The following is an 11326-nucleotide window of genomic DNA, read 5'->3' on the forward strand; positions in this document are numbered from 1 at the left end:
CCCAACAGAATCAATGCATCTTCACTTTCCTCACAAAAAAACAATATTAACCTTACATAGCATTCTCAAAAAAATGTTAAAAAATTATCAGAAGCGATTTCATGGGTAACTTTTTATTTTGACCAATTTAAAATATCAGTTTGAATCTCAAGGAATTTGCTAATAATTGAAATTAATGTTTTTGGATAGGTAAAAAGATAAGCATAAATTAAGGCTGACATTGAAGAAGATATCTAAAAGACTAGGTTTCATACAAAAACATAATTCCTTGCCTGTTAGCAACTAACTCTTTACTTTTAATGTAATAGTACAATCCATATATGATCCATAAATTATTTACATTCAGCTTTCTAATACATTTATATTTTAGAAGGATTTATCTTCTCACTTGTATTTCATATAAGCTGGTTTTAAACCTATAGTTTCTAAATAAACACCGACTGATAGAGAAAGTGGTTCAGGGGTACACTAGGCAGGAACGAACAAATTATCTAAGATTTTTTAAAAATTAGCTACAAGTAAGCCACAAAGCTGACAATTTTTAAACTGGAAATTAAGAATTATCCCACATAGTTTTTAATGACTTCTGCTTTTCTATTTTGTTATCTTTCACTGGACAATGACTGTCCACTAATTATGTCTATTCAAAAGACCAAGTGAGTTTATGTTAGTAAGCATTATCACTGCCCCCAGGATCCAGTCATTTAACAAAATAAAAGATTAGGCCTTCACAAATAAAATACATGATACGGTATTGGCATTGCAATATAAAACTTTTTTATGCAACTTAAGTACACAGCAAAAGTTACACAAAATCTGCAAAGATTAAAAAAATTGAAAAGGATGTAAAATAATTAAATAAAAATTTTAAAAAACCAAAACGAACAAGAAAAACAAGCCTTGTTTTGCTAATCTTCCTTTCATTTGGGATAAAACTTTGTTTTAAAAAGATATAATTCTGTCTCTTTAAAAAAGAAATCCTAATATCAAAAAAAAAAATTTACATCTGGTAATGATGTGTTAAAAAAGAAAACAGAAACAAAACAAAAAAACCCTAATCAACAGAATTGACAAAACAAATACAAATTTCAGACAGTGTTGTTTTACTTTGGGGAATCCTAATCCTAAAAAAACTTCTACAATACTGAACTACTGGAACAAGAAAAAATAATGATGTAGTAAAGGAAAAAAAAAATTAGAATGTAAAAAATTTATTATGGAAACTTTCAAACATAAAGAAAATTAAAGAGAATAATTTGATGAATTCTGAAGTATCTCTCACCCAGCTTCAACAATTATTAATTCATTGTCAATTCTGTTTCATCTACATCTCCACCTCCCACCCTGGACTGTGGGTGTAAACCTCAAATTAAATAATTTTATCAGTAAATATTTCAATGTGCATCTCTATAACAACTTTTCTCAACCTTCTTTCACTATACCTCCCCCACAAAGGAGACTTTTAACAAATGTCTCCTAACTACCCCACCTATGAAATTTTAACACCACAGATACACTGTAGATCTGTTCTTTATACATAAAAAGAGTAAGTTTTTTTTCACCCCTTAAGGAGGACTCTTCACCCCCTTTGGAGGGATATCACTTCTGTTAAGCATGCATGCTCTAAAACAAAAGGGCCCTTAAAACAACAAACCGTAACACCATTCTTAATTCTAAAAATATTTGATAATAATATTTTAATATCATTAAATACCCAGTCAACTAAGTTTTAATGTTCTACATGTTGAATTATTTCAAGTATATCGCCAGTGACCAACAAGTACACAATAAGGACAAAAGCAATTACTATCCAGACTACATGTGCCTGATATATTCACAATCGATCTGACCCTTCAACAACACATACACAGCCAGGAGTTTAGTTATTACTATAGAACTGCACTTCTCAAAGTGCTGCTTGCCAACCACCTCAACAAACCAACAGGAATGCTACTTAAACAATGCAGACTCCAGGGGCTTCAGCCCAGAACCAAACTGTACCAGAGTATCAGGAATATGGTTACACAGTCTGCATTTTAAACAAGTTCTCAGGCAATTTTCAGTATACTGAAGTCTGAAAATCAGTATCACTGCTAGAAGTTTCCTAGAAGATTTTGATTCCCAGTAGCTGGGAAGAGCAAATTGACCTTAAACTTTTCATTCCTCTCTACCCAAAGCCTCTCTCCCTATAAATGTTTAACCCTATACACCCAATAAAAAGGCAGAAGGGCAGGCTAAAATCAAATTACTTTTAGTCCTGACAAGAAACTCATACTGTAGACTTCTACTCTCACACTCTGGGTTTACCTTCGCTTGAGTGAGAGCTGCCTTCTTCACCTGAAGCTGGGACTGCAGAAGTTTGAAGTTTTTGGACCAGCCTTCTGTTTTTGAATCACTGGTCTCCACCCCCAGGTCATCATACAGGGACATCTTTTTTTCAGTTTAATGCTGAAATACAAAGGGAATGGGGATTAAAAATACAAAATACAGTAAAGACTTCAAACCTTTCCATGCTAAAATAACTTTGTATCATGGAATTTTAGAGGTAAAACGTATTATGAGAGATTCTAGTCCAGGCCCCTTCAGAAACAGAAGCCAAAACTCCTGATATCATCAGCGTAGTGCTTTTTCTAATACACGAAGCTATACCCATGGTTTGTTTTTTTTTTTTTAAATAAACCTCTAGAATTAATTTTTCTGTTCTTATAGATCACGTTGTCAAGTGATTCATGAGTGGAATCCTTCTGTTCTACAGCATACGATTAGGTAAGAAGAAAGTTCTAGATTCAGAGCATTATTAATCACATATACCCAAAATTTAAAAAATTCTACTTTGTCTCAATAGCAAAAAGTAGAAGGCTTACAAAATACCAGTTACCAGGTTGATATACTGCAATTAGCTACACTCTTATAAAAAGTTTAAATGTACACCTATGCCTAAGAAAAAAAATGACGAAATGATCTCACAAATGTTCTATCTTTGAAAACTATGATTATTGAGGGGGGGAAGAGGGGTGGCAGGTATTAAATATCCTGAATTCCTCATATCCCACCAAATGAAAATTTATAAACTTTAATGACATTGATAATAAAAAGATAATCAACAATCTACACGTAAATGATCAATATACATCCCCACAGAAGAGACAAATACATGACAACAAAAACAAAAACAATAATACTTAACTGGTATTATTATGCAGATGTGTTAAACGCAATGCCTGCAGTCAGCACCATTAAATCCCAAACTTTACAAATGAGGAAAATGGGGCTTAGATAGAGTAATTTGCCCAAGCTTATAGTAGGAAGCCCCTTTTCAAACCCTCAGGCTAATTCCTGAGCCCCTGCTAGTAAGTCCCGGTTGTTGTTAGGTGCCCTCGAGTCGCTTCGGACTCCTAGCGACTCTACATACAATAGAATGAAATGCTGTCTGGTCCTGCACCATCCTCCACCATCCTCACAATCGTTGTTATGCTTGAGCCCATTGTTGCAGCCACTGTGTCAATCCATCTCGTTGAGGGTCTTCCTCTCTTTCGCTGACCTACTTTACCAAGCATGCTGTCCTTTTCCAGGGACTGGTCTCTCCTGCTAACATGTCCAAAGTACATGAGATGAAGTCTTGCCATCCTTACTTCCAAGGAGCACTATGGCTGCATTTATTCCAAGACGGACTTGTTCGTTCTTCTGGTAGTCCATGGTTTACTCAATATTCTTCACCAACACCATAATTTAAAGGCATCAATTCTTCTTCAGTCTTCCTTAATCACTGTCCAGCTTTTGTACGTGTGTGATGCAATTGAAAATATCACAGCTTGAGTCAGGTGCAAGTCAGTCCTCAAAGTGACATCTTTGCTTCTTAACACTTTCAAGCGGTCTTTTGAAAGATTTGCCCAATGCAATACATCGTTTGACTTCCTGACTGCCGCTTTCATAGGCGTTGACTGTGGATCCAAGTAAAACGAAATCCTTAACAAGGTCAAACTTTTCACCATTTATCACGATAGTGATTACTGGTGCAGTTGTGAGGATTTTTGTTTCTTCTTTATGTTGAAGTGTAATCCATACTGAAGGGTGTAGTCTTTGATCTTCATCAGTGCTTCAAGCCCTCTTTGCTTTCAGCAAGCGAGGTTGTGTCATCTGCACGTTACAAGCTGCTAATGAGTCTTCCTCCAATCCTGGTGCCACATTCTTCTTCATATAGTCCAGTTTCTCAGATTATTTGCTCAGCATTCAGATTGAATATGTATGGTGAAAGGATACAATCCTGACACACACCTCTCCTGATTTTAAACCAAGCAGTATCCCCCTGTTCTGTTTAAACAACTGCCTCTTGGTCTACGCACAGGTTCTTCATGAGCACAATTAAGTGTTCTAGAATTCCCATTCTTCGCAATGTTATCCATAATTTGTTATGATCCACACAGTCAAATGGCCATCTTCTAAAAAGCTCAATGTTCTGAAACCCATGAACGTGACCCATTTCTCAAAATAAACTGTAAATAAATGCTTGGAACAGGTAGTTTCCAATGATGAAAACATTCCAAAAGTCTATCAGTTACCAGGTGCTCAGAAAGCATTTTCCCATAGATCTGTGTTCTGTCTTTCAGGAAAAGGTCATACAGAAAGCTAAGAGCTTGACAAGAAACCACAACTTAACTATATGGCTCCCTTCATCTCCTCCACAGGATTTATACCTAAGGCAAGCATCAATCTGAATCTGGTTCTCATCTCGTCCTTGCTTTCCTCCTTTTATACGGTTCTATTTAAATAGTTTTATTGTATCTATTTAAAAGTGTGTATTTTTTATTTTAGCTGTTTTAAGCATTTATGAATATACCACCATTTATTCATCCACTCTGCCAACGGCAACCACCGAAATTTAACAGATCTATTAACAAGACTCCACCGAGGTCCAAACTTATCCTAATTAACGCTGAGATATTACTTAGATGACGTAACATTTAAATTTCATAAGTCTGGCCCCAAGTAATAAGAAATAGCACTTTCAAACATTTGGATATACCATAAGAAGCCAGAATCAAATGTAAATACGAAGCAGTTTTTATAACTTACTTGAAATACTTCCTCACAATTTACTTTTTTACGGTAACCAAAACCAAACCAAACCTACTGCCATCCAGTCACTTCTGACTCACAGTTTATGGTAATACCATCCTTCACTTAACACATCTTTCATATGTGCTCCATTTTTAATAAGAAAACAAACATGATTCTGCCAGAAGGAAGAATGATGACTTTTCCAAATTCCACCTAAGCTGGCAAAGTATTTTTTAAAACATGAGCAAGTGGCAGAAAAGGAACATGGAAGAGAGAAATCTTCTCAGAAGCATCCCACCTACTCATCTTTCAAGTGCATCTTCGAAGTTTTTAGTGACTATGCCTAATTTGTACTCCTGAACATACCTGAGTCATAGCAACTTTTACATATTATACCCAGTGGTTTACAAATGTCTCCTAATATACTACAAGCCCCTTAAAAGTAGGGCCTGATTTTGTGTTCATCTTTGCATCTCTAGCTTAGCACCATGCTTGGAACATTTTAAGCACGTAATATTTTCAAACGTTTATCAGTAAACGGATGGAAAATGTTAATGCACTTATTTAAATCACATTACTATGAAACAGTAAGATCTGCAGATATACTTTTTTAAGGATATAACTTACAGTGAGTGGAATTCTACAAGTATGGTATATTTTCCACCACCCATCGGTCAGTTTGTTGTATTACGGTGGCTTGCATGTTGCTATGATGCTAGAAGCTATGTCACTGGCATTTCAAATACCAGCAGGGTCACCCATCGTGGACAGGTTTCAACAGAGCTTTTAGACTAAGACAAACCAGGAAGAAAGGCCTGCAATCTACTTCCAAAAATCAGCCAATAAAAACCTTATGGGCCATGAAAGAACACTGTCTGACTCGCTTGCTTTGGATATGTCATCAGGAAGGATCAGCTGCTGGAGAAGAACATCATGTTTGGTGAAGCACAGGGCCAGCAAAGGTGAGGGACACTTTCGGTGAGATGGACTAGCACAACAGCTGCAAGGATGAACATACTGGTGATCATGAGGATGACGCAGACCTGTGGAACATTTCGTTCTGTTGTATGTAAGGCTGCCATGAGCTGCAGTGGTCTCAATGGCAGCTATCTATGGTAAATTTTTAAACTGCATAACATAATTAATGGGAGGAAAAACTACCACCACCATACACCCAAAAATGAGTCAAGGTCTGAGTTTGAGCATCATAAAATCAGATCTCTGTATCACAGTAAGTGTAAAAGAGCTTTCTTTGTTTTTCTCTTTCTCACTGAACTTCAAGTTCACAGAACTGGATTAATCATAATAAAGTCACACTCTCATTATCCATGCATGCGTATGTGGCCTGCTTTTATTTATTATAATCCTACAAGAATCAGGCTTGGTAAGAAGAAACCTTTTATTACTAAACAGATACTCATTATCATAAAATGATAATGATAATGAAGCCTAAAGAATATGGCAAATATACAAAGGAAGAAGGGAAATACGAGGGGTGGTGCACTTTGACGTCTACCAAAAAACATAACTATAAAAGGCATACCTCAGATATAATATTTATAATGACTTTATAAAGGATTTTAAAAGAAATTTCCTACATCTCTGTCTTGGTTATCTAGTGCTGCTGTAACAGAAATACCACAAGCAGATGGCTTTAACAAAGAGAAATTTATTCTCTCACAGTCTAGTACGCTAGAGGTCCAAATTCAGGGTGTCAGCTACAGGGGAAGGCTTTTTCTTCTCTGTCAGCTCTGGTGGAAGGTCCTTGTCATCAATCTTCCCCTAGTCTAGGAGCTTTTCAGTGCAGGGGCCCCGGGTCCAAAGGATGCACACTCCTGCTCTTCTTTCTTGGTGGTATGAGGTCCCCCTGTCTCTGCTCACTTCTCTCTTATATATCCCAGAAGTGACTGGCTTAAGACACAATCTAATCTTGTAGACCTCATCAATGTAACTGCTGCTAATTCATCTCATTAACATCATAGTGACAGCATTTATGACACATAAGAAAATCCCATCAGATGACAAAATGGTGGGCAATCACATAATACTGGGAATCATGGTCCAGCCAAACTGATACACATACTTTTGGGGACACAATTCAATCCATGACATTCCACCTTTTGGCCCCCAAAAATTCATGCCCTTGCCACATGTAAAACACATTCACCCTATGATATCATAGCAAAAGTCTTAACTCCAACTCCAAAATTCAAAAATTCCTCTTCATCTGTGAAATCTAGAATACAAGTCGTCTGCTTCCAAAGTACAATGGTGGAACAGGCACAAGCTAAACATTTCCATTACAAAGGGGAGAAACTGGAGGGAAAGGCGTAACAGGCACCAACCGAGTCAGCAGAACACATTACATTAACCCTCAAGGCTTGAAAATAATCCTCTGTTCTCTGAGACTATTTACACAATGGCCCTGCCCTCCAGCCTCTAGGTATCAGCCATACTCTCAGGATGCTGAGTGGAGGCCCCTTGGCCCTGGGCTTCAGCTCCACTTTCCAGGCCCACTGGAAAGGCAACTCTGCTCCCTTGGCTTTAGGTGCACCATTCTCCTAGTCCATCTGAGTGGCAACTCCACTCTTAAAAATCCAGAGGCTATGGCTCCACCCTTTGAGACCCCAGAGGTCGTGGCTATACCCTTTGAGATTGAGGAAACTCTGCTTCTTGTGTTCTTCGTCTCTTCAGCTTCTGCTTCCTGGTTCCTTGGCCTCTTGGCCTTTCAGACCTCACCACCCACGTCTGCCCTGCTGGGGCAGTGTTCCAAAACTCTGCAGCTCCACCGATAAGTCCCTGGAGGCACCCCACTCCACCAGTAAACTTCCACTGGAAGGCACTCAGCTCTCTTGCTCCATAGGTTAGCAAGCCCAACTCCACCAGTAAGTGCTCAGAGGCATCCTACTGTGCCAGGAAGCCTCCTGTGCAAAGGCACTCAGCTCTCTTGCTCTGTGGGTTGGCTCCAGCACCATGTGGTGCTGGTCTCCTGGTTCTACTGCTGCCCGTCCTCTGCTGCTGCCAGTCCTCTGCTGTCTGTACTGTCTCCAACGTAACAGCTCTCCTCATTTCCTTCTGAGTCCTCTATCCATTTAGAGTTCCAAAACTGCTTCCACATTTTAAGTACCTGTTAGAGCAGCACCCCACTCTCGGTACCAAATTCAGTCTTAGTTATCTAGCACTGCTATTACAGAAATACCACAAGTAGATGGTTTTAACAAAGAGAAATTTATTCTCTCACGGTCTAGTAGGTTACAAGTCCCAATGCAAGGTGTCAACTCCAGGGGAAGGCTTTCTCTTCTCTGTCAGCTCTGGTGGAAGGTCCTTGCCATCAATCTTCCCCTCGTCTAGGAATTTTTCAGCATAGGGACACCCTTGTCACAGTTTAACATTTCCATTCATTCTCATAGACTCGATTATCACAACACCATATGCTGGACTGTGTTACAAAGTCCACTGGAATTTAGGTACGAAACAGAACATTCTTCACAATTTACTACCATGAAAGGCTTGAGGGATTACTAGCTCTGGATCACCTGTTGCCTGCCAGAGGCGGTCTGAAGAATTCACATGCAGGGAAAACTAGGAAAGTAATTTAAAACAAGCCAGCTAAAAAGAAATACACTTAACAAAGTTACATCTGGGAGTATGTAACAATTCTCTCAAAATTCTTTATTTTTCCATAAAGGCTATCTTTAGTAACCACTGAACTCCACAATCAGAATAACTCTTCACTGTTAACACTTCCACCTTGTTATATTTTTGTCTGTTGCACAAGCTACTCTTTCTGAACTGTTCAGCATGTTGCACAGTTACTGCTTAATAAACTCTAACAATAAAACAGTCTCAGTTTAAGTTACTAATTGCCCTATATCCCCTAAAAATCCTTATTATTACTCAAAATGCCTGCAGCCTTTATCCAGTAAAAAATGTAAAAACTGAGTTACATCCTTTAAAATCTCCACCTATTGCGGGGAGTCACAAAAGTCCTCACTCATCCACCCATCTATTTGAGTACGTGCAGAATCTTGCGCTTATCTAGAATATCCCATTTTCCATCCATATGCCTGGTTTTCCCAATTAGTACCTTCAATGCTTTCCCTTACTTTCTTCTCAAAGACTCTCCATGATCTGACCTGATCACCCCTCCAATTATTCTCCTCAAACCTTTCTCTTGAACCTTACCTGCAGTTTCCAGTATGTATTATGGTGCTTCACTTCTCTGCTACTTTTGCACTTATTTTCTCTGCAGGGAACTCTTCCCACACCTTGTATATCTAACAAAATATCATTTACCCTCTAAGATTCAGCATAAGCATCACCTCTTTGAAGCCTTTCCAGACCACATCTTAGTCCCTCTTACCAACCCAAGCATACCTATGCCAGTTTCCCTAGAGACCAAACGCTTGAGTAGGGACAGAATCTTACTCACGTTGCGCCCACAGTTCACAACACATTGTCTGAACAAGAGTAGACGCTACTGTAAAAATGTCTGGTGATTACACACCAGAGCTAAAACACTGCTTTAGAAGGACAAGGGCCAATGTAATATCAGTCATGACTTCCTTCATTTCCCCAGGTAGGCTCCAATCTTTGAAAGACGCCAACACCTGGAATTCCTAGTTCGAGGCCATGGATGGAAATGGCTTCTCTCCATTCCATTCCCCGAGCCCTGGAGCGGTGCAAGTGAGCTGGGCCACAGGTGACACACTGTCCTGGCTGCTAGGAGGTCCTGACCGATAAACTTTTTCAAAACATGGTCAACGAAAGAGAGAAACGTTCTTTAGTCCAAAAGAGACAGACAGACAAGAAAGAGAAGAAGAGAAGAGAAATGAGAGGGGCTCGATAAAGGAAAAGTGGCAGAGGCGCTGCGAGGGGCTGGAGAGCCGAGCGCGCGGCGGCGGGAGGGGATGAGAAATGTGGGGGAGAGAGGAGGCCGGAAGCCAGACTCCCGGGGGCAGCGCCTGGGGACGGGAGCCAGAGGCAAAGGGAGACCGAAGCAAAAAGGGGCGATAAGAGAAAGCGCAGGAAAAGAGGAACCCGAAAGAGTTGGCGTATGAGACCGTCGGCAGCTCTGGGCTGGCCCGGGTCAAAACCTCCCGCTCCCACCGCGGCGCGGCCTAAAGCTGGGGCCTTACGTTCAGCTCTGTCCCGGGAAGGCGCTCCCGCCCCAGCTTCCCTGCCAGGCCGCCGGGGTGGCGGCGAAGGGGGTTACTTACCCGGCCCACCCGGCCGACTTTCCCCATGGGCCGGAGCGGCGGCAGCGCGGAGCCGGGAGCCGAGGCGCGCAAGCTCTGTACCTAGCCCGGAAGCGCCGCGGAGAGAGGTGGTTTGGACGCACTCTGCGTAAACCTACCGACGACCGGAGACCACAGCTGGCGCCAACCCCTACGCCAAATCCGCAGGAGGCACCGCGGCGCGGGGGTCAGGGAGCGTGTGCTGCCGGGAGAGAGAGGACGCCTGCGCTGCGGACGCCTCGCGATAGTGCCCCCTGACGGTAGGAGGTCCGCACTGCACGCTCCCCTCCGTCGGCGTCTTTTTCTTCCACCAAAAGGTGTCGGCGTGGCGCAATCTTTGAAATTTCATAATGCTTGGAGAGGGTGACAGTGACCCCCGGATGGTAAGAAGTAGAAATGGTCCAAGGTTACAAAGATCTTAATGGGAGCCAAATGTTTTCTGGTAGGGAAGAGGGAGAGAGAATTCCTCCTGGCTCTTTATTTTGATTCATTAAAAGCCGTTCATTCATATACAAAAAGTTGAAAATAAATCACTATAAGCGAGATGAATGGGAAGAATGCTGCAAAAGAAATGGCAGTGAGCATTGAATTTATTGAACTGTAAGTCTAAGAAAACAATAGGTATGGAGATTAGGATCAAAGCAACGAATGTAAATGTTATAAACCCGCACAACTTGAAAATGATATAACAAAAGTTAGGAGGGGAAGTGAAAGTAGGACTTTGTGTAAATATGATGGTTTTTACATCTGAAATTGGAGGTCAACAATATTTCAAGCTGATAGAGATACCATTTCACTCCCACTAGGATGGCCAAGATTAAAACAACAACAACAGAAAATAAGCATTGGAGGGGATGTGGAGAAGTTGGAGCCCTCATCCATTGCTGGTGGGGATGCAAAATGGGGCAGCCCTTGTGGAAAACAATCTGGTGGTTCCTAAAAAAACTAGAGTTGGCGCTTTGATATTATCTAACAATTCCACTCCAGGTATATACCCTAGGAATCTAATAGAAGTGACACAAACGTATACA

The 11326-nt window shown here is 40.6% G+C and overlaps 1 protein-coding gene across 3 annotated transcripts in view; it reads right to left on the bottom strand.

Annotated features, from left to right (window-relative positions):
* RBM17 (RNA binding motif protein 17) overlaps nt 1-10475 on the bottom strand; it is a 47844-nt gene extending 37369 nt beyond the window's left edge. For 2 of the 3 annotated variants that reach the window (XM_023734407.1, XM_004379713.2), the window contains exons 1-2: nt 10278-10407; nt 2308-2448 (exon numbers count right to left, since the gene is read on the bottom strand). In XM_023734407.1, the coding sequence (XP_023590175.1) occupies nt 2308-2430 (123 nt within the window). In that variant the 5' untranslated portion in view covers nt 2431-2448; nt 10278-10407. The other variant, XM_023734406.1, reaches the window with a different exon arrangement.
* Nucleotides 10476-11326: the final 851 nt, after the last annotated feature.

This window comes from Trichechus manatus, unplaced genomic scaffold (genome assembly GCF_000243295.1).
Source record: "Trichechus manatus latirostris isolate Lorelei unplaced genomic scaffold, TriManLat1.0 scaffold00067, whole genome shotgun sequence".
Taxonomy (NCBI): domain Eukaryota; kingdom Metazoa; phylum Chordata; class Mammalia; order Sirenia; family Trichechidae; genus Trichechus; species Trichechus manatus.